Here is a 23,682-nt window from a genome sequence, read left to right as displayed (position 1 = left end):
AAAAAGAAAAGATTTACTTAATACTTACAAGTATAAAAGTGTATTGTAATTTTAAAGTTAGAATATAATATTATACAAAATGTCTCTTAGTTTATGGTCAAAACACACTGGCAAAATTTTACATCATTTTATTGTGATATTATAATATGTTTAATGAGTTAAACAAAACAGGGCATTGTGAAAACATATTAAGAATTTATTCTTAACTGGGAAGAGATGGGGATGATGGCTTTGATTCTGAGGCTGTTTTGATTAATAAAATCTTTTCAATCCTAAGTCATTTTAGGGAATTCCCAAATTTAGAAATTTGGGAATTTTTTCCACCACCACCACCAGTGTGCTATAACCCTTATTCTAAAATAACAATGTACACTATATTCTTCTTTTCTGTGTGCTTATATAGAGAACATTATTTCCTCTAATGAATGCATCTCCGTATTTATTTTTGAGTTGTCCGTTCACATATTCCTCTGTCTGTTCCAAGGCTATGTTCATGTACCCGTCCAGGCAGGCGAGGACTCCTGAAATAGATCAAGTACAGATTTGAATTTAAATGTGAAACAGTTCTTGTTTTCTTACCAAGAATAATCAATAAGAAACTTTGTTTTGCTGATATAAATAGTTCTACAGCACATCTTCTAGTTGTAAGGTATATTCAGATCTTTTTTAAAAGAACATTGGATTACAAATTAAATGTAGACTATGAATTTTAAAACAAATATATTACATTGATATTAAGAAGTATATTTTGTTATATAAATATGATAAATAGCTGTTATTTGTTTTTATCAATTGAAACAAAGATATTATTTAGTAAGATATAATTCATTTAAAATTTTGCTACAAATATTTTTTTTATTATCACACTAATATCACACTAATATTATAAAGGCGAAAGTTTGTATGTGTTTGTGTGTGTGTGTGTGTGTGTGTATGTATGTTACTCCTTCACGCAAAAACTACTGGATGGATTTGGCTGAAATTCGGAATGGAGATAGATAATATCCTAGATTAGCACATAGGCTACTTTTTATCCCGGAAAACCAAAGAGTTCCCACGGGATTTTGAAAAACCTAAATCCACGCGGACGAAGTCGCGGGCGTCAGCTAGTCTAATATAATTTTACCTTACTAGGTAGTGATATTCAACTTCAAGACTTCCTTTAAACTTATATAATATAATATAATATATATAGTATAATTATTATTTCTTGTTACATGAAAATAAATTATTGCATTGTTGTATTTTATATCCCTACAAATCAATATAGAACATTATCTGTTAATAGCACATAATATTATATTATGTGCAAATAACCACATTAAACTATGGCACTATAACTGGACAAACACGCTGAAGTGAATCCTTGGTTTAAGTTTGAAGTGGGATAAACAAAGCTATGTAAAGTCAGTTTATACTTTATTTAGCACCAACCTCTACTAATACAAGTATGCTGGACCTGCAATTGCTGACCTGTTTATGAAGTTAGTTGATGTTGCCCATGATGAATGATGGCTCACTACTGTACTGAGTCTCCTCTCAGAATGACAAAGATATAGGCTATATTAATATTATTAAATGTTAAAATTTGGATGTTTAACTTTGTTACTCCATGCCACAATACCTGAACTAATTTAACTGAAATTTGGAATTAAAATAGCTTATACCCTGAATTAACTTGCAAGCTACATTTTATCTCAGGAAATCAAAGAGTTCCCACAGTATTTTTAAAAACCTAAATCCACATGCAAGGAAGGTGACAATTTACCCTGGAAAATCAATGAGTTCCCACAAGATTTCTAAAAATCTAAATCAATATGGATAAAATTATGAGCATCATCAAGTACTTCATAACTAAATAGTCATTCTTCATTATCTCATCAACAGCTCACTACTGAGGACATGTCACCTCTCAGAATTAGAATGTTTTAGGCTATATCCATTTAGCTCGATAAGTGGGGATTGGTAGAATTAAAACATCTTTGAGATAATATAATGGGGCTATGGAGCCCTATATATTGCATGTGCTAACTTGTAACACACATTTGACCAGTTATATAAACATTACTTGGAAACATAGATTTGCCAGTTGAATGGACACAATAATAAGGTAAGTAATAAAGTTTGACCTTACTTCAATAGCAAATAAACAATGTTGCTGTAAATTGCCAGCCATAGCTCTGATGTCACTAGTCAATATTTGATTTTACATATTCAAAAGCATGCAAGTCTTATATTGTATGTATGCAAAGTGTAAACATGAGTGTTTCTGTACTCTAACAATCTCTATGTGTTATGCACTGGATTGGTCATTCTAAACAAGAATTTTTCGATGCAACTTAAGAGTGGTAGAGCCGTCGCTTAAACTTGATGGCCAGTGTCTTTGTTTGGTTTGGCAGCTTGTGGAACACGATTATTGTTCAGTATAGCTCTTCTATATATTTATATGAATGAACTAACAGAATATCTTTGATATTCCGATTTCAGTAAGTAACCAGTTATTCTTTGCGAGACTTTGAAGTCACTTTGGAAGCAAGTCACTATTCTTAATCTATTGCCAAACGATTTATAGCAATAATTTTAGCACAGAACCGAGTTGAAAATAAACATAACCTAACCTATTAACCTAACTTATATCCAATTTACAGACTATAATGCAATAAAAAAAAACCGAATTTATATCTTCAGTATGTAATAAAATAAAGGCTCTTTATTAGTTATATTAGTTATTTACCTCTGTAATCGACTCCGCTGTTAAGTTTTACAACAACTGGACGTCCGTGAATTTGTTGAATAAACGACGAAAGGGCTTCTTTGCGACTCATTTTTGCACGTCTTTATACGACAAAATCGATTCTCTAGTCAATAAATCACTGATTTGATTTAGTTTACAATTAAAATATCTTTAATTTTGATTGAACGTATCAAAACAGTAAACACATCGCTAGGCACGCACCACAGACCACGAATCCGGACACGCACCGGCAAAACAAACCATAGAGTATAGACCAACCATACCATAGACAAAAAACATAGATCAAAGCCATGCAGCAATAGACTTATTCTATTTTTGTCTAATACAACAATTTAATGTATATTGTAGAACTCAAGAAGCTTAATTTAATTTTTTGGCTGTCATTCCCATAGCATTACGTAACGGAGGGAACCGTGAGAGAACCCTATACCAAGTTCTTTCCATGGATAGGGTAGGCAGGTGCACAGAGTATATTGAAGGCAGGTGCGCTCCACCGTAGGCTGCAGAGTCAAGCGCAAGCGTTATAAGGTGGATGCGACGGATCTACTCACTAAAAATAAGTTTTTTGCATCTGGTTTCTGTCAGTACAGCGACTTAATTAAGACTAGTAACGTAGTTGTTACATACTCTTTGTCTAGTAGTAGGGGAACCCAAGCAAGAAATCCTAAAATCCCCGCTTTTTTAGAATTTAGATGATTAACAAAATAGGACATAGGACAAAATAGGAAACACTATAAATTTGAACACATTCATTTTATTATTTATGTGTATAGGTATCTTAAATAGTAACATGATAACTTTATGTGTATGGGTTTTTATGCTTGACAGTAAAAACTATTATTATTATATTATTATAATCCATACTAATATTATTAATTCGAAAGTGTGTCTGTCTGTCTGCTACCTTTTCACGGCCCAACAGTTTAACCGATTCTGACGAAATTTGGTACAGAGGATGCGAGAGTTATGATTCTTCAAGTTTTTTTAAAAAACTAAATGGGCTTGGCTTGACTGCAATCACACCAAGCAAGAGATGATGCAGTCTAAGGTGGAGTGCGCCTGCCCAGAAGATGCCTATTCACTTGTGACACTTGTCATTCCTCCCGCACCGCTGCATTACCGTAGGAACTCAGTTATACGCTGTATATTACTTTACTATGTTTTCACTTGTGGCTCAAGACTCGTCCAAACAAAGCCATTGTAGTTATTAACTTCATTGTCTGTGAGAGGGTAGGGGCTGTTGCTTGCTTTGTAATAATCCGATGGAGCATGCATCACAAACTCCATGTATTCAAGCTTACGGGGGAGATCTTCTTCTGGTCCTATAACAATAAAAATAAATAAATAATAAAAAGACATTGTACTTGCATAAGAGGTGATTTATTGATTCATTTGGTGACTGATGCTATCCCAACAAATGAGCCATATTATCATTATTACAATATCCGATGGATTGTATATAACGGTCTCATGTATGTGTAGCTTTATGCATCCACCATCAAAAATGTAAATGTACATAGAAGTAAATAAATGGAATGACTTGATATCTTCTGTGAAGTTGGCCAGTTACCAATATAATAATAAGTATTATTCGTTTCAAAATTAAAAATACAATTTTGCTTAAAATTAACCTCCCAAACTGGGATAACCTAGGATATGGGGCTTTGTGCAATGTAAGATAACAAAGAAAGCAAACATATTTTAAGATAAGTAACTAACATTAAAAGGCTAGGCATTGTTATTATTATACCTATAATATAAGTAGCAGGATCAAATCCTTTCTCTGGCGGAGGGCTGGCTTTGGTGGGTAACAGCCAGGTTACAACAGCACTCTTTTCACAATACTGATCGGTGAGGAACCCTCGGATTTGAGCGTAGTAAGTTCCTCCGTCGACATCCAACATGGATACTATGTCTCCTACTTGCATGTATGAACCCTAGAAATAAAGACCTTTAAATTGTCTGTGAATAGAATAGAAGCATTTTATAATCCAAATTAATTTTTATATTGGTTCGGAATGCGTTTCTATGATACTTGAAACTCAAGAATGAGGGGAAAAGATAGTCTTAAAGGCTATCACCATCATCCAGATCAACAAACCATTGCCGGATTATATCTGAGCATGGGTCTTTTAGAATGAGAAGGGAAGTAACTTACCTTAAAAAATAAAGAGTCGCTTGTAACTACAGTGGCAGTAGCAGTTGGTGCTTTTAACGGCTGCCTCTTGAAGATACTCCGCCTGCCTCTACCGCGCGGTGCAGATGGCTTGGAGAGAGTTGGGGCAGGCGTTTTTGTTTTGTACCTACAATAATAGACAAATACAATACAATAATATACAATACCAAAATACAATAATAGACAATAATTATGGTCTATATTAAAGACTATGTTATATTCCTTCTTGCTTGAGGGTCGTGACCATTAATCACACAGTGGTAGAGGTTTTCTTACTATAATAATGCAAAAGAAAGGAATGAATATTATTACAACAGGTCTTACCTCGTAGATCTCGTACTCTTACGCGTCCCCTTTCCTGTGGCTTTAGCAGGTGTTGTTTCACCCTCAGGCTTCCCATTTTTACTCTCAGAGTCTTCCTTATCCTCATATTCAGTTTTTATCGCAGCTACATCGGCTTTTATTTCTTTATTAGCTGTGTTTGCTAAATGACACTCATTGCATATTTGACCGTTCTCTGCGCTCCGCCAAAGCAAGGAATCGTTTGAACTGCACTGAACACACGTTGGTTTTGGCATTTTTTAGCGTTTTCCTCAAATTTATTTGGTTGTTTTTATTATTTTCATTTAAAAATAATACATCTAAATAAACGAAAATTAGAACAAAGTTTGACAAGTAAAATTGTTGTTGTTGTCATTGTCAACTGTCACCTGTCAAACTCGCGACTGCACGAGGTTGTCAATGCTATTAACGCTATTTTTGGGAAATAAAAAGAAATTAAATTAATTAATTTAAAACTCGGTTTATTTTTCAAATACATAGAAAGCTTATTACTTTTACTTCAGTATTATTTATATTCATGTAAATATAAATTGAGGAACCTGCGCTGCCACCGCCATCTTCTGTCGAGTAGGAAGAACTACACTCTTCGTTTAAAAATAAAGGGAAAGTTAACAAAAATATATATAATTAAATAAAAATCTAGCCAAATCGCTTGTACTCCACATTTAATTTGCATATAAATCTCGTTTTGGTAAATTACGGCTAGTATCTGATTACACGTCAAGTGAATTTATTTTACCACGTAGTTTATGGCGAGAAAATGTCACGCATAATTTATTGTACCAACTATCACAAACAGAGATTTATAGGATTTTGGTTTGCATATAATTCACATTGCTACGGTTGCTGTCAGCCGAAATTTTGATAACACCTAATAAGCAGGCACCAAAACATTACTATTGTGTAAGTACCTTTGTCCCAACAACCTACTTAGGTAGGTATGTAACTACTACCAATAGAATTTGCTGTAATAGGTTGCTTTGATTACCTATCCACTTAATTAGGCTTGAACTTGAAGAACGCTTTATAGGTAGATGAAGCGTTTTTTATCACACTATAATATTATAAAGGAGAAAGTTTGTATGTGTGTGTGTGTGTGTGTGTGTGTGTGTGTGTGTGTGTGTGTGTGTGTGTGTGTGTGTGTGTATGTTTGTTACTCCTTCACGCAAAAACTACTGCACGGATTGGGCTGAAATTTAGAATGGAGATATATTATACCCTGGATTAGCACATAGGCTACTTTTTATCCCGGAAAATCAAAGAGTTCCCACGGGAATTTTAAAAAACCTACATCCACGCGAACGAAGTCGCGGGTATCAGCTAGTACGTAAATAAAAATACATAGGTACTACAACTGTACGTAGATACTAGGTAGGTAGGATTAAGAATTCGGTATTAAATAGTAAATAATTAATCAAGAACAAGGCCATGAACTGTGACAGGGTTCTATTTCTTGCAGACAAAAAATCACTCGTAAGGTTTATTTTACAAAAGGCTTTGAGGGTTTTATCTGTTGCGTAACAAAGTAGACTAGAGTTTTGGTCTAGGCACCGTGAACAGGTATCTTCTGATTTATTTAGGAGCGATAATAATAATGAAATTTATTACTGCTTCCTTACTTACCTACTTAATAATTGTTATGACACTTAAGAAGAAATAGATAAATAAAATAATCTAACAAAAAATGTCACCTCTTAGTGGCGAAGGAAAATATCGTGAGGTTTGCATGCCTGATCTCAAAGTTGTGTGAAGTCTGTCAGTCCACACTTGACCAGCGTGGGCTATAGGTAAGCCAAGACCTGAACCCTTCTCATTCTGAGAGATCTGTTTTTAGCCAGCGATGCGTTGAGACGATGATTATACCTACTTATTTACTTAATAATATGATATTTACCTATATAACAAATGTAAATTAAAAATTTATAACACCCCCGACAAGTGAAGGTTACAGTAACCAGAAAAGAGCTGATAACTTTCAAACGGCTGAACCGATTTTCTTGGATTATAGCTAAGAACACTCGATCAAGCCACCTTTCAATCAAAAAAAAAAAAAAACTAAATTAAAATCAGTTCATTAGTTTAGGAGCTACGATGCCACAGACAGATACACAGATAAACACATCAAACTTATAACACCCCTCTTTTTGGGTCGGGGGTTAAAAAAGTCGGTGAAGAGTTACACCATTTGGAACACACACATACCCAGCGATTCATACTCAGTTATAATTATGATCATATTATATCATAATGTGACTCTTTGGGAATTCATCTATTTTTCCCCCAACAAGTCACACTGTTTCTTTGGGTGTGACTCGATGGGAAGAAAAAATGCTAGAGTCACATTTATTTACTTGAGTGATTGGTGATCATATTGTAATCAATAAATAATTTATTATTCTTACCCTAGTAGGTATCTTCCGATATAAATGAAGTGGCACTACTGACGAAAATATAAAGACAGAGCTGTCTCCAACTTAGGATACATACGAGCATTCATCAGTTCGTTAAAACTTTTCTTTGATACGTGGTACCTAACCATCAACGTCTTAAGTTTTTGTAAGAGGATTTCCGGATTGCTCCTTTGATATAACTTTTAATGAAGCTGAAGCTTATTTAGTTTCAATCATTCAGTTCAATACTTTTATTGGTATATAGTAAGCCTTATATGGCATACTAGCTGATACCCGCGACTTCGTCCGCGTGGATTTACGTTTTTCAAAATCCCGCGGGAACTCTTTGATTTTCCGGCATAAAAAGTAGCCTATGTGTTAATCCAGGGTATAATCTATCTCCATTCCTAATTTCAGTCAAATCTATTCTGTAGTTTTTGCGTGAGAGTAAATCCATACATCCATCCATACATGATACAAACTTTCGCGTTTATAATATTAGTAGGATTAGAGGTAGGGTATGGATTGAAGATATCGATCTTTAGTAACGATAATTACCTGATAAGGAAGGACTCTTCACTCTACACAATATATTTTCAAATATTTCTGCTTTTATATTAGTCGTTAAGGGAATATTCATAATTATTATTACAATGAAACAAATAGTATATGCACGTGAAAAAGTTTATTTAAAATCGTATTGTGATATGAATAAGTTAGGTCTTAAGCTAAAAGGAATGCATACTTACTTATGATATTTTTGTCCACTAAATATTTGACGAATGTATGATAATAATTATTATAATAAAGGTACTTAAATTACTATCACTATCAAATGAGTATAGTAAAGTTACGTAATACTATTATTTTTAAGTTACCACCGCAGGTTATTTTAATTAAGTATTTATTATGGGCTGAAGGCAAAAATCCTTCTAAGAAAAATGTCTCTGTACCTATTAAAATACATTTTTAAATCCAAAATTCGAGTTTAAATCTATGGTCTACTGCTATAGTGCGTTTCATCGAATAGTACCTATGGCGTTATGTTGGCTCCCCTGTCTGTTGGGTGGTCTTTGGCACAATATTGGCATGAGAAGACGCAGATTTTGTTTATTTTCATTTCATTCATTCAGGAAAATCAAATGAAAATAAACAAAATCTGCGTCTTCTTATGCAAATATGGTGCCAATGACTTGGACAGACGGGAGAGCCAACATAACGCCATAGGTACTATTCGATGAAACGCACTATAGCCCTTTGTGTAGGCTATTTTTTTAATTTGTACAACTACTCGTCGCTAGATGGCACACTAAAGGACAGTGCAAAAGCAATAATGTAGGTGAGGCTTAATTAATACAAAATAATTATTATTAAAATGCTTTTACAATATTATAATACAATTTGTACTAAGTAAGTAATGATTAAAAAAAACTATAGGATTAGATAATGCTTCTTTAAACATTTTAATCACAGGTTAAGCATTATGAAATTACCTGACATACATGTTTCAATTCTAAAATTAGTATTGTATATTCTAAAATTATGCTTTTTAGAAGTGGACATTTTGAATGCTGCTAAATAAAACTTAAATATATAATTTTAAAGCCGCCGAGTCTTATGTTAAATGCTTGTCTATAATTATTATAGTCATTAAAAATACAAAATACTGGTGATGTATTTACAAAATGTCAAAAAATTAAGTACATTAATAACACTTAACTAACATTAGCTGTTTTAACATAGTTATGTAATTAAAATAAACATACACTAACGTACAGCAATAATAATTATTCACAGGTTTTGAAGATCTAGTTAAAATACATTGATAGTTGATAAAAACCTAATATTATTAAATAAAAAAAATTGTAAACTGGTTTAGTTAAAAAAAATGATGGAAAAAAAAACTCCATAATTTTGAAAATCTGAATAATAGGTACGGGTACACCTTTAAAAATCGTAACTTGATTTTGGAAACTTATTACATCAAATTGTAATAATTCCATAGGAATAACGCTCAAAAATTGTAACTTTAAAAAAAATCCCTACTTTTTCTCCTTTATTTATAATTTAAATAGTTAATAACTAGTTAGCTAGGTACGTACATTATAATAATTTTATTTTGCAATATTTCTGATCGGTGCAACATAAATACCGGATTTTCCCGATTTAACTCCTGACTATGCTTTGAATTATTCCGTAACAGGTTTACTAAAACAAAATCGTACGAAAAAATGATCGTTTTTTTTTTCGAATATAATTTTGCTTTCTTATTACTTCCGCTACTCGTTGTTAGATGGCGCTCACTTGCAAACATGTAACTCCGTGCGAGTGATGCACTTGTCACACGACACTCGACAACACCAATGAAAACGACAATTGCATTTCGTTTCTTCTTCGGTCCTCACTGTGTTGTAGCCTCGACCACAGCAGAGAGTTTCACAGCCTTCTTCCCCTGGAATGGAAATAGTTCGATACTATAAACGCGTCTACCAACCAATTTACGTTTGTATGGAGTGCGTTAGGAAAACTTCTCTGAATTATTAGAGAAAGGTACCTCTTAAAGAATAGGTTTATTTCTTACAATTTATAAGTATAGATAATAAATTTTATTTCAGGCAATAATTACAACCCATACCTATAGTAACAAATAATTACCTAATGGGCTTATTACATTTTTGAATCACGAGCCGGTATTTAACTGCCCTAGGGCAAAAAAAAAGTCTTGCAGGGTATATCCGTCCTGTCGCACTTACCCCTAGAGGTCCTGTTGCAGTGTCGTCCGTGCGTGCCCAGGGAGCCGGACAGGGCGTCAGGCTCGCAGTACGACGGCGACGCCTCCAGGAACACCAGCTCCGACTTGCGGGGCTGCCTGCCGATGCCTGCGTTTTGTCTTGATCTGTTGATATTAATGAAGTACAAGATTAACATTTTTTGTAGGTACAAGATTTTGCCTGATTTGTCTATGTTGTAGGAAAAGTATTTCTTTTTCTAACATACTAGTTGAGCGAGGCTAGCACACGCGATTCAATATTTCAAAAATGGCCACCATCGGAATGGCGTTTCATTTCGAGCTTTTAACTTTGATTAACGTAGCTGTTAAAAGAGCAAGAGAGAAGCGAGCGCAATTTTTTATAGTGTTGACCAGAGATAGGGTGCATTTTTGAGAGTGCCCTCTAAGGCGCTTAATGGTACGGTCGCATCACTTGCAGCACCCCTAGGCTGGCGCTGACTAATTCAGCAGGCTAAAAAGGACCTCACCTTCGTATAACAAGATGTGTCTGCGGCGCATGCGTGGCGGGTGGCGGGTGCGGAGTGACGAGCCTGGCTCGGTGGTACTTGTCCCGCAGCGCCGCGCCGACGGCTCGGAATGGCGGTAGAGCGCGCCAACATGTTCGTAGCGCGCAAGAACCGGATACGCCGTGACATTTGCACTCTCGTCGAACCAGGTCTTTTACTGTCTGTAAAAAAAAATTGTAAAATAATGATCTAAGGTGTTTATTGATTGGCACAGAAAACTGGACGCTTAAGAAATGACTTATCTGGAAGTAAGAATCAGTATACAGTTTGGCAGCTACTGCAGTCTAAAAAAATCAGTAATCAAACCTGAGCTTGTCAACGACACCACACGACACTACCGCTGAGTGGTGAAATTATTGTGTTGGTGTCGTTACCAAAAAACATTGAAAACGACAATTATTAATGTTAACTAACTATTTATAGGTTACCTGAAATTAAAAAAAAAACGGGCTGAATTGAGAACCACCTCCTTTTTGGAAGTCGGTTAAAATAAGCGATTCATAGGCTTCCTAGCGTCTAATGTAGCTACTTTTGACGGCTGCCAGTGACGTCGAGGTCTGGCACGCGCTGGCTCTGCCTCTATTAGTACTTATTGGTATCTTTATACTGTGCCTCTAGGCCTCTGCCTACCCCTAAACAGATTTCATCAGCTATAATAAGAACGCTAACGTAATAAATAAAATCAGAAAGTAGTATTTTCTTTACGTAAATCAATATAAGTAATAGATTTACTTGAAGATAAAATAAAACAAAAAAATACTGTTTTAGTATCGAGAATAAATAACGAGCCATTAAAAGCGCATATTTTACTTTGCTTGGATAAAAAAATATACTTAAACTCAATCGTAAAAGGAAACGGCAGAAATTATTTAAAAACTACTACAATTTGTTATCTGTATGAAGATGATCATTGCGTGCGCGGGAACAAGTTTTTAAAAAAAAACCAATATGGCGGTAATTGTACAGAAGCAGAAGCCTACAGCGAGTAATAAAAAGTTAAGCTTGTGAGCGTTTTTCAACTGATAAAATAAGTACCTACCTATAACTACGCCTTACACGAAAGTGTGGATGTTTGGATGTTTGTTACTCAATCACGCAACAACTACTGGACGGATTTAGCTGTTTAGAATGGAGATAGATTATACCCTGGATTAACACATAGGCTACTTTTTATCCCAGAAAATCAACGAATTCCCGCGGGAATTTGAAAAACGTAAATCCACGCGGACGAAGTCGCGGGCATCAGCTAGTATATTATAATTAAACTAATAAAAAGTATAGTCATGCCACTCTTCAGATATTTAAATATAGATAGGTATCCGTATCCATACAAATAAATCATATCGTTTCGTTGCTCCGTTGAGACGCGTCGTGATTGAAGAACCAACCATCAAACAAACAAACTTCTGCATTTACATATTTTATTATAATGCCTGTTTATGCCCACGTCTTCGTCGCGTAAGTTTTGGTTTTCTAGAACTATGATTTTCCGACACTAAACAAGTGTAAATTAAAAATTTATAACACCCCCGACAAGTGAGGGTTACAGTAACTAGAAAAGAGCTGATAATTTTCAAACGGCTGAACCGATTTTCTTGGATTAGCTATAGCTAAGAACACTCTCGATCACGCGACCTTTCAAACAATTTATTTTAAATTAAAACGGTTCATTAGTTTAGGAGCTACGATGCCACAGACAGATACACAGATACACAGACACACAGATACACACGTCAAACTTATAACACCCCTCTTTTTGGGTCGGGGGTTAAAAAGAGGTCCTTCCCTGGTATGCAAGCTATCTCTTCACCAGACGTTCAAAATCGAGAACCGAATGAACCGTTAGAAGCTAGCAGACAGACATACACACTTTCGAGTTTATAATATTAGTTAGATAATAAAAGGGTTCAACCTTTTAGCAAGTTTAAGTCTTTAAATTTGCGCTCTCCGATCTTCCATGATGATAAGTGATGATGCAATTTGAGATAAGGTAGGTATAATAGCTATCCTACACTTTGGCCTGGGAAGCCAACTTGCAACCAAAATTGCATCTAATGGCTTCAAATAGGCACCTTGAATTTGAAGCAACACAACATGGGAACCAAAATCATGATATTCCTCCGCACCCTGGGGCGATAATGCACCTTCAGAAAATACCCTATACTTTTGCACTGTATCGTAATTGGACCCCCGGGTTCTTTCGAGGAAACCTGCAGAAAATGCATGGTAATTTTAACCTATAATATGATATTTGATTAGGGGCTGCATATCTACATATAAGTGAAATTGATTTTAAGAGCATTAAGATACATTTTCGAATTTTATCGAACGGAACCCGAACTTTATAAAATGGAAAACATCCTTTACAAAAACAAATTAAAATATTAAAACTCCAAAACAGATTAAACAGAGGTAAATTGGTAGATAGTGAAGATCTGCTTGAAATTAGGTACTTGAGTTGCTTGCATATAAACGATATGGGTTTTCATTTTTTCAAGTTTTAAGATAGAATATAGAGATCAATCTTTTCTTTGTCTTTCTTCGTAAAAAAAATCACCTTGCAAAATTCCATATTTTGTAAAACTAGCGCGAGGGTTTGAAGTACGAGTATGTTGTCCGTCAGTTTATTAAAAGTAATTTAAAAATTATTCGTTTGCATTTATGTCTTCAGCTGGCGCCCTGATAGAGACACTATGATTTGCCGTGTAATTTCATACGGGTTTCTTATAGCATTCATACACATTAAGGATGCATTTGAAGAAATTGCCCCGACATTACGACTGCTACTGCAGAAATTATGCTAAACCTTATTTGCGTATCAATTGCTATTGGAATGGGGGTTACTACGTTTAAAGCAGAGCCGGAGTTACCTATAATGGTATAGGTAGGGTATGCAGGCGCAGGGTCTAAGCGCTCGTTCACACAGGCTGCGTAAGCGTAGACGTAGCGCGTACCTTTGCGTTGTAATGTATGAAACTGTATGAAACAGATGACATACCGCTTGCGTGGTATGAACGTTTACGTAGACGTACTGCGTGCAGTTACGTCTATGGGGTCACGCGCGTCACTACGCACGTGTCACTTGTACGAGCTGCATATGCAATTGGTGTGAATTGGCCTTTAGGGGTTGCCAAGCGCAGCTCGCGACGCCTTCAAAGAGCATGCGTCGCTTGCGGCGCTCTTTCTTTGTATTAAATATTTCTGACATAATGACAAAGTTGTGCTCTTTTATTTATTCCTGTAAGTTCTTCCAAAGAATGCTCTTTACTCGTCTACCCTGTAACTCCACGTGGGGCGTACTACAGGCAAAGTAGTACTACCGCTTTCCAAAACTACTACCCATATAATAGGTACATGATCATACATGCGAAATTGTGTTTACTTGTCGATTTGTTCTTCAATCACGTCTCAACGGAACAACAGATTGACCTAATTTTTTACATAGATATAGTTGTAGATCTGGAGAGTTATTTTGGCTAATTTTTAATCCCGGGCGGATCGAAGACTCCCCAAGGGATTTTTGAAAATCTAAATACACGCGAAAAAAAGACGCGGGAAACAGCTAGTCTTAATATAATTGCACAATTTGCAGCCAAATTTCCAATCGCTGATGAAAATATAACTGTAGGTATTCAATTTTGATCGGGCTTAGGGGGCCAAAGCCCCTAGGTATAACAGCCATAATTTCAAATCTAGAGATGGCGATACACATTGTATCGGCATCTCTCTTAGACGCCCCTGAACCGGTTGCGAATCGCCACAGTGTAGATTAATCAGTATCGCATCGCTTCTGCATTTTAATCTACGTACTTTACTGCAGTATTTACATATAACATCAGAATCGACTGCATTCGACTTCGCTAAGTTCATGTTCACACGTGTTAAGATTGCATGTACGTAAAATTATTTTTACAAGTAAAATGTTGTTTTATATACTTTTTTAATCCACACTGATGCCACTTGGCATTAAATAGTAAACAGTGAAAAGTGTTCCCTAGTTACTGATTAAAATGATTTGAATATTATTTACAATCAATAGTTTAAATACTTTTATTGCTTTGTACACTTACCTAACAAGAAATAGCTAATGCCTATTGTTTTTAGTTTAGATTCATCTCTTTACAATTATGATATCAGGTATCTTTTACAACCTGCGTGTTTTACGTATGTGTGTGTATAGGGGTTTACTTCAGATTAAAATGGACTTAAATGTCCTTGATTTAAGGTCACAAATTCAATATCACCGATTTTACTTTCTGGATCGGTTATACCTAAATTACTTAGCACCGAAATCCATACTTCCATACTAATCCATACTAATATTATAAATGCGAACGTGTGTCTGTCTGTCTATCTGCTACCTTTTCACGGCCGAACAAACCGATTCTGATGAAATTTGGTACAGGATTAGCTTATATCCCGTGGACGGACATAGGCTACTTTTTATCCCGGAAAATCAAAGAGGTCCCACGGGATTCCTAAAAACCCATGCGCAAAATCGATTTGTGTGAAATTTGGTACTGAGGTAGCTTGCATTCCTCTAATTGACATAGGCAACTTTTTATCTCAAAAAATCAAACAGTTCCCACGGGATCTTTAAAAACCTAAATACACGCGGATGAAGTCGCGGGCATCCTCTAGTTATCCTTTTACAACTTATGCGCGTAGTATGAGATTTTAAGTCTTACAAAATTCGACCTTCAAACATAATAACGTCAAGATTAAAATGGACCTAAAGGCCCTTGATTTAAGGTCAAATATTCAGTATTCACTGATTTCAAATTTGCCGTTCAATCGGTTCACCGGATTTAATGTTTCCGTTCACACCTCTGGCTGTAGATGTGTGGACGAAATTGAGCTTTAAAACAAGGCTGTTTAGGTCCAGTACCATTCTATCAACGTTGTAAAAACTCGTACAATACATAACGAGACTCAGAGCATAATTACCTACCTGCTAAAAAACCCGCAGTGAAACATTTTATCAAATTTCGTAGAATTAGATCGTCTCACAGTAACATCAGATTAAAATGAACCTAAATAACCTTAATTTAAGGTCCCAAATTCAATAACACCGATTTTAATTTTTGGTTCTGTCTGGATGGCTATACATGAATGGATTAACTTGAGCTATAAAACAAGGCTGCTAAGGTCTATTTCACGTTAACGTTCTCAATATAAGCCTATCTGCCAGATTTGACCATTAATGTGGTGACCATTAAATTTGGCCTTGAAAAAGATACTTCATAAGTATGAAAGATCATATATAGTACGGACAAGTCCAAGTTTCTTAATTGTTACTAGTTGATTATAATAATACCATCATTCATATTTACTTACATCTTATAGGTAAATTTAATTCTATATCTTATTTTTATATCTCAACAACACTTTCCACAATCATCATGTACAAATCAAGTCCTGGAAGTAATGAGTAATTCAATGAAACTATTGTTAGCACCGATATCATACAAGTTACTATTTTATTACATTTCGCTAATGACCGGGGTCGTAAAATCCTATTGTTCTATATTATCAAAACATTCACAGTAAAAAAATATTTTACAAGCGTTAGGGGTGCAAAAACACCTGAAAGGTATTATATGCACCTGCAGCCATAACAGGATAACATTATAAAATATTTCATTTGTATAAAAAGCTGTTTTGTTTATAATCCTCGTTTTCGTTTATTCAATATGGTTACTTTACAAAGCATATGTGCTCGAGAAGTCAACAAAGAGATTATAATATTTTATAGCTTTTTTGTTATTTTTAGATTCGGGCCATTGATTTACATTTACAAAATTTAAATTTGTAGTAATTATGTTCTCTAATTCAGAAGCTTTGAGCTACCCTCTTCAAGCCTACCCCGTAGGTAGGCTTGAAGACCTTACTTCGCTCGGTCAAAAATAGTACTGCGACTTACTAATACAATGCAGAGTCTGAGCCTGGTGGTGATTTTGAAGCTTGAAAACGTGCAATAGATTCTCTCTATAACGTAGACCCGTACTAAGACAGGATTTTGAGACATTGGATCTGGAATTGACCAAATTATCGTACAACAAAACTTCTCACGGACTAATGAAAGCTATGAACAAACGATTTCAGTAGTTAGATTTTATTAATTTTCTTACATTTCGATTCAAAACAATAAAATCAGTCAGAAAAATAGATACACTAATTTGACATTCTAAAACGAAGTAACTCTCATCTTAATAACAATTTGATGTATACTTTAAAAGTAACTGCATAAGGTAAGTTTTACAACAAATATTTTAACACCGATATTTCAGTGTTAGTCTAAGTGAGTGAGAACACAAAAGCCATTAAGATCCTTTGTATTGACAAAGGCAAACACAATAGGATCTTTTATTTCTTGTAAATTGGACTAGCTTTATGACAAAAAGTAGGTAAGAAATTTTGCTTTGCACATGTTCAACTTTTGGCTGAGATAATAAAGTCTAAGTTGAAGGATATTGAATAAGATACATACTTATTTTTGTATCTATAAAACATTTACGACACCACAATTTTTGGTCAAACTTATTATTGACTTATAATACTTAGTGACGTATATACATATGAAACCGGCCAAGTGCGAGTCAGACTCGCGCACCAAGGTTTCTGTACTAGGGTATTTTTTCCGACATTTTGCACGATAAATCAAAAACTATTATGCTTAAAAATAAATAAATAAACTGTTTTAGAATGTACAGGTAAAGCCCTTTTATATAATTCCCCACTTGATATAGTTATATTACTTTGAAAACTGAAACATATTTTTTTTGTGATGAAACCATAAATTCATGGTTTTTGCCAAATTTCATGATTTTAGGTCAACAGGAAGTACCCTATAGGTTTTCTTGACATTCGGACATACAGACAGACATATAGACAACAAAGTGATCCTATAAGCGTTCTCTTTTTTCCTACGGAACCCTAATGAATGATATCATTGCATAGCAAGTAAAAAAAATATTAATTATAACACCTTGGATAATCTTGGAAACATTTGAGACTTGAAATTGGATGTCATTTTCATAATCATCATGACACCATCATCATCATCATCATTATCTGCCTGTGGATGTCTACTATTGGACATAGGCCTTCCCTAAAGAGTGCCACCACACCTGGTCTACTTATTTTTATTTTTAAATTATAAGTCCTGGTCCATAATGACAAAATTTCACTACACTGCAATGTAATATTTACTGAAATCTTTTAAAACTTAAATTGTTTTTTAATATAATAAATGCACAATATCAACTTATCTTAAAATCTAGAAAAATCCTAAATAAATATACTTTATAACCTAGTACTTAATTTACTACTCTATGGCATTCTTACGACATTCCACCAGACAAAATGCTTATGAAACCCGATACAGGTCTTACCGCGCTGAGGCGACGGGTATGACTGACAAGATAACGTAATTACGGCCCATAACACTCAACAATAGGGTCGAAAATTCTTTGTACTCGCTCTGTACGCGATTTGAAGAGAATAAGCGAGGAAAGCGTGAAATCAAATAATTTAGAATATAATTTGAAATATAGCACTTACTGTGAAATGATCGGACCGAATTATTTATTTGATTGTTTTACACCTATGGTGAAAGTTACGTCTTTAAGAGCTTTGTCATTAAAGAGAAAAACCCAAAAGTCTAAGGTTTTAGACCAAACTTCTGATTTTTTTTCTATCGAGGAAAGTTTGTCCAATCATGTTTTTATCGAACCAAATCCAAGGGGATATAATGAAAAATATTATATATTAATTTCAAATTTTTCGATCCATGCGTTCCGAACTTATTTCCATTTTAGTAAACTTTAGTATCGACGAAAACGGAGACCACCGCAGGCGCTACATGGGTTCGAGCCGGCCCTGGTTTAAAGAGATCACTCATCAATATTAAACAGTAATTTGTAAGATTGTAAGATGGTAAGATCTGGAATGTTGATTCAATAAGATGGAATTATGTGTTGGCACTGACGGGGTAAAGTGTAACCTGTAATGAGAACTTCTCCACGGAAACCGGGTTTTCTTTAATGACTATATTTTATGGGGCAGATAAATAATACTCGATTTCTAATTTTGTTTTATGGATCTGTAATTAGGTTGGTTTTAGGTCTGTTTCAATTCCACCAACTGCTCTGGAATGTAACTCTAAACCTATGGTTTAAGGCAGAACTGTATCTTTTTAGCAGGACTACAAAAATTCAAAGACTAATACCTAACGGCTATGATCTGCTTGTGGGACCTACAAACCTTTTAAAATCTTCTTTAGTCAAATCCCAAATCAGGCCGAAGTACTTAATAATGTTCAATTAAAAAAAAATCAAAAAAAAAAAAGATTGAGGTTGGAGACTCCCATAAAAATACTCGTAGGTTTACACACCTGTCTATACAGAATTTTAGTTATAATAGTTAGGTACCAACTGATGGTTTCAGTAAAATAAAAGAAATATTACATCCTCGCTTCGCTTGCGCTTATGGTGAACAATTAGTGCTTATTGTTTTCAATTCAAACGACTGCAAATGCACAGAAAATATCTCCATAAAAGATACAGGGGGACTCATCAACTGATGCCACCTCGGGTTCCCTACCGCTAACCGCTATTACTGTGTGGTCTTTGATTCAATTACTATGTACCTTTAGAAGAAGAAGGTTTACCATCTTTTTTCTACATGCTCATAATGTGTAGAGAGTAGATACCTCGCTCACCTTCCTGCCGACTCTGTTGTTGTGAAGATTCATTAAACTCCTCGCGTCTGCCTCCATCTCCCTGGAGTCCAGGAACCGCCTCGCGAACCTGGCTCCATAGGCTGCTTCACCACACCCGCCCCACTGGAACTGTTCTGAAGGACTTGGGGACCGCCGCCTGTTGAATAAATAAGATCAATGGAATCACTATGTTTTTAGAATTAGAGTCTTTGCAAAGAGCGAGCAGGTATACATAATTAGATATTTTAAACGAATATTTATTTATTTGAAAGTACAAGGTGCTAGAAAATGTCCGTAACATCCCCTCAAGCTGAGGTTAGGACCGATGTGTAGACGTAGAAATGAACTCGCAAAAAACTTCTGTGAACTCGAAGGATGGTTTGGACCACAATAAGCTAAGCTGATTCTTAGTTCCATGGTTTGAACGTCTGTCAAGTAGCAGAAACAACTAAAGAGAGTGTGTGGTGCGCATCCTCATTGCTCTCGCCACATTCACATATGTATTACGCTACTCGCACACAGCCAAACCCCATGCAAGTGCCACCAGAAGCATCCGCAGTCCGTGAGGATCTGCGATGTTTCATAATCCGGAGACATCCCAGAAGCCTAGAGTCTCTCCGACTCTCTCTCTGCCTCTTTCATCGCTCGCCCAGCGTTACTGCCACATGAAGAGGATAAACAAGTTACCTGTTGGAGGTACAGCCGCAAGCGGGCAAGTCGCCGCGCGCGCACGCCGTGCTGAGCGCGTGCGTGACGCCCGCCGATGTTATCGCGTAAGTGAACGCTGCTTCGCGCGTCGCTGCAACAAATGGGACACTGTTACAATTAACCTTAGAAAATTACAGATACTAACAATACAAATTGCCTATATATTCTTTTTTAGATTTATCAGAAAAATGTTCTTGAAGCGAAGCAAGAACCGTAGTTTGTGCGATACAATTATTACCTCTACCTACTTGAAGAACACAAATCAGATCGAAGAAAACGATTTCTCACTTTCATAAATATCGCTTACTAGATTCAATCGAAGAGAAAATAATGTCATTATGAAATAAAAGCGAGAGCGAAGCGAGCGCGCGAGTATTTCTTTGATTATTGAAAGTATTATTTTGAAAAGGAAAAATATGTTTCTTTTTATTTTTTATCTAATTTAACCTTACTTTAGACGTTGGTACTCAGATTTCGTTCTGTACTACATTCGATGTAATCGTAAAATTCCAGTGGAAGAAGAAGGGCACCAAAATCTAAAGTTCGGTTAGGTTAAGGTTAGAACATAAAAATTCATGTTATATTAGGTAATATTACCTTAAAATTATCAGATGCTCAGTATTCTATGATATCAGTAGATTTGTGTATTGAAATAGTCTAATTGAGTTATCGTTTTAACATCTCCCGGGCGTTAGCCATATCCCTAAGGGAGTTGGCTAACTCCCGGCTTATGCCACTTCGCTGCGACAGATGCATCGTCAAGCGTAGGTAGCTATGCCAGAGTGAATATGCTCTTTGAACCTTGCTCGTTGAGGCTCTGTAATCTGCGCTACAACAAGCTTATGACACTGATAAGTAGGTAGGTACAACTAAGTAGTACCTACTACGTAACCATATCAAATGTCCTATAAAAGCGATGTAATGAAGAAGAGATTTTAAGACACCGTTTTAATCTTTTAGACATTATGATGTCCTACAATAATAATTATTTATTAAAGTATAATTTTATCGAAAAAGTTAGATTATTTCTCAACATTTTACTACAAGCACGAATCATATTATAAGTATCTACTTGCAAATGTTAAGTTAGTAATTAAATGCGTTTATTTAATTATTAATATATTTGCTGAATACAAATAATATTACAAGTTTTTTAGATTTTAATGGCTATAAATAGCTTAGAACGAAGAATTTCCGTTTTAGTCGGTACAGGTATATAATAAAAGTATGTATACAAGACACGCTATACTCGCTTAGCAACGGGCAAAAGCTAGTAGTAAAAGCGTTATCCACAAAAACCAATTCTTTACAGAGATATCGTGAGCGCGATGACTTCTATCCTGTTATTTATTTATCCAACAGCACTCCACCATACATCTTCTAGTATGCTAATGCTGTCGTCGGATGCAATACTAGATATATGTTATTTATCTTTAATATTAAATGTATGGATTTTCTTCGTATTTCGAGAATATATAGGTAGAAGATTGATATATACCTGGCAACCTGACTCTGAGTAACATCAACGGTGATGATTTGCCGTATCCGGCTTAAGGAAAATTATCCATATTATAAATTATATGACCATTTTCCCACTTACGATAGGTAGGTATAACTAGTAGTTAATAGAGCAAGAACCCGTAGAGAAGATCCTATTTTTACGTCAATAATTCGTTACATGTTTTATATTTTGCAATATATTGAGAACTTTTAAAAATACTTACAGGATTTATTAATTTTTAGGGTTCCGTATCTCAAAAGGAAAAACGGAACCCTTATAGCATCACTTTGTTGTCTGTCATGTCTGTCAAGAAACCTATAGGGTAGGTACTTCCAGTTGACCTAGAATCATGAAATTTGGTAGGTAGGTAGGTGTTATAGCACGAGTACTGGAATAAATCTGAAAACAGCGAATTTGTGGTTACATCGTTAAAAAAAAATTAAAATGTGTTTCAATTTTCAAAATAAGATAACTATACCAAGTGGGGTATCATATGAAAGGGCTTTACCTGTACATCCTAAAACAGATTTTTATTTATTTTTATGTATAATAGTTTTTGATTTATCGTGCAAAATGTTTAAAAATACCCGAGTACGGAACCCTCAGTGCGCGAGTCTGACTCGCACTTGGCCGGTTTTTTTTTCGAGTTTTAGTTCTGGTATCTTATCGGTAATCCAGTACTATCACCTGTTTTAATTTTTGCTAGCGTTCTGATTACAAGCTTTATTTTTAACCCCCGACCCAAAAAGAGGGGTGTTATAAGTTTGACGTGTGTATCTGTGTATCTGTGTGTCTGTGTATCTGTGTATCTGTGTATCTGTCTGTGGCATCGTCTAAACGAATGAACCGATTTTAATTTACTTTTTTTTGTTTGAAAGGTGGCTTGATCGAGAGTGTTCTTAGCTATAATCCAAAAAAATTGGTTCAGCCGTTTAAGAGTTATCAGCTCTTTTCTAGTTTTCTTGTAGAAAAGAAGGTTAGATAACCGTTAGGTTCATAATTGACAAATGTCAAGCTGTCAAGATGGACGTTGCCTAAGTACATAATTATTTATTTGAAAATGATGTTTTGGAAAACTCAGATACTTTAGATCGTAGGCGCGGAATAGTCCAAGAAAATCGGTTCAGCCGTTTGAAAGTTATCAGGTCTTTTCGGTCTTTTCTAGTTACTGTAACCTTCACTTGTCGGGGGTGTTATAAATTTTTAATTTACACTTGTTATTGCACAAGATGAACCTCCATGAAACTGCAGATTTTCTAATCAGTCATATTGTCGTCTGAAAGACAGCTAGTTTATTCGAAGCCTTTCACTAGTGACTAAACAGCCTTATTAAAGTGATATTTATCATTCACCTGTCGAGCGCGGTGGGTGACGGGCGCTTACCTGTACCTACAATCAACAGGCTAATAACTCAATTAATGTTCGTGACGTGATACCGTCTGATATTTAAATTAGGTATCTGGCTCGCAAGTTTGTTTTACGTATACATATAACTAGCGACCCGCCCCGGCTTCGCACGGGTGGACACTACCACGAAAAATCCTATCTATTTTCCGGGATAAAATATAGCCTATACGGATTCGGAAGAATCCCTCTAAGTAATGGTAAAAGAAATTTTGAAATCGGTCCAGTAGTTTTTGAGCCTATTCAATACAAACATACAAAAATACAAAGGTTTCCTCTTTATAATATTAGTATAGAAGTATAGATAATAAAGAGAGAGCCAGCGCGTGCCAGACCTTCGTTATTTTATAAAAGCCGAAAGTTTCTCTGCGTATTGTCCCCAACACA

General features: G+C 35.3%; 3 protein-coding genes across 6 annotated transcripts in view; all 3 read right to left on the bottom strand.

The window, feature by feature from the left end:
• Positions 1-21: 21 nt before the first annotated feature.
• Positions 22-16,765, bottom strand: LOC123865489 (U6 snRNA-associated Sm-like protein LSm6). Of its 2 annotated transcripts, none has more exons than XM_045906551.1 (3): positions 16,753-16,765; positions 2,735-2,835; positions 22-521 (listed from the first exon to the last, which is right to left on the bottom strand). In XM_045906551.1, the coding sequence occupies exons 2-3, from the start codon at positions 2,823-2,825 to the stop codon at positions 373-375; spliced, it is 240 nt and encodes a 79-aa protein (XP_045762507.1). In that variant the 5' UTR covers positions 2,826-2,835; positions 16,753-16,765; the 3' UTR covers positions 22-372. The 2 variants fall into 2 exon arrangements, with proteins under 2 accessions (XP_045762507.1, XP_045762508.1); XM_045906552.1 differs by lacking the exon at positions 16,753-16,765 and adding an exon at positions 12,377-12,389.
• LOC123865478 (GATA zinc finger domain-containing protein 1) lies at positions 3,308-5,621 on the bottom strand. The gene is made up of 4 exons (XM_045906532.1): positions 5,256-5,621; positions 4,914-5,058; positions 4,506-4,692; positions 3,308-4,077 (listed from the first exon to the last, which is right to left on the bottom strand). The coding sequence occupies exons 1-4, from the start codon at positions 5,507-5,509 to the stop codon at positions 3,911-3,913; spliced, it is 753 nt and encodes a 250-aa protein (XP_045762488.1). The 5' UTR covers positions 5,510-5,621; the 3' UTR covers positions 3,308-3,910.
• LOC123865473 (protein Wnt-7b-like) overlaps positions 9,571-23,682 on the bottom strand; it is a 90,392-nt gene continuing 76,280 nt past the window's right edge. The window contains exons 5-9 of one of the 3 annotated variants that reach the window (XM_045906523.1): positions 20,370-20,481; positions 19,674-19,839; positions 10,922-11,121; positions 10,417-10,559; positions 9,571-10,115 (exon numbers count right to left, since the gene is read on the bottom strand). In XM_045906523.1, coding sequence (XP_045762479.1) covers positions 9,964-10,115; positions 10,417-10,559; positions 10,922-11,121; positions 19,674-19,839; positions 20,370-20,481 — 773 coding nt within the window. In that variant the 3' untranslated portion in view covers positions 9,571-9,963. The remainder of the gene's footprint in view (positions 10,116-10,416; positions 10,560-10,921; positions 11,122-19,673; positions 19,840-20,369; positions 20,482-23,682) is intronic. The other 2 variants (XM_045906522.1, XM_045906524.1) reach the window with 2 other exon arrangements.

This window comes from Maniola jurtina, chromosome 5, assembly GCF_905333055.1.
Source record: "Maniola jurtina chromosome 5, ilManJurt1.1, whole genome shotgun sequence".
In the NCBI taxonomy this organism is placed as follows: domain Eukaryota; kingdom Metazoa; phylum Arthropoda; class Insecta; order Lepidoptera; family Nymphalidae; genus Maniola; species Maniola jurtina.
The sequence above is the reverse complement of the archived record's forward strand: the minus strand, read 5'-3'. Positions and strand labels throughout refer to the sequence as shown.

Excerpts from the sequence above, each read along its gene's own strand:
- LOC123865489 (XM_045906551.1), bottom strand. The coding sequence starts at position 2,825 with ATGAGTCGCAAAGAAGCCCTTTCGTCGTTTATTCAACAAATTCACGGA. Across the intron at positions 522-2,734 it reads CAGCGGAGTCGATTACAGAG|GAGTCCTCGCCTGCCTGGAC; the intron begins GTAAATAACTAA and ends GATCTATTTCAG.
- LOC123865478 (XM_045906532.1), bottom strand. The coding sequence starts at position 5,509 with ATGCCAAAACCAACGTGTGTTCAGTGCAGTTCAAACGATTCCTTGCTT. Across the intron at positions 5,059-5,255 it reads AAGAGTACGAGATCTACGAG|GTACAAAACAAAAACGCCTG; the intron begins GTAAGACCTGTT and ends CTATTATTGTAG. Across the intron at positions 4,693-4,913 it reads GCGACTCTTTATTTTTTAAG|GGTTCATACATGCAAGTAGG; the intron begins GTAAGTTACTTC and ends CTTTATTTCTAG.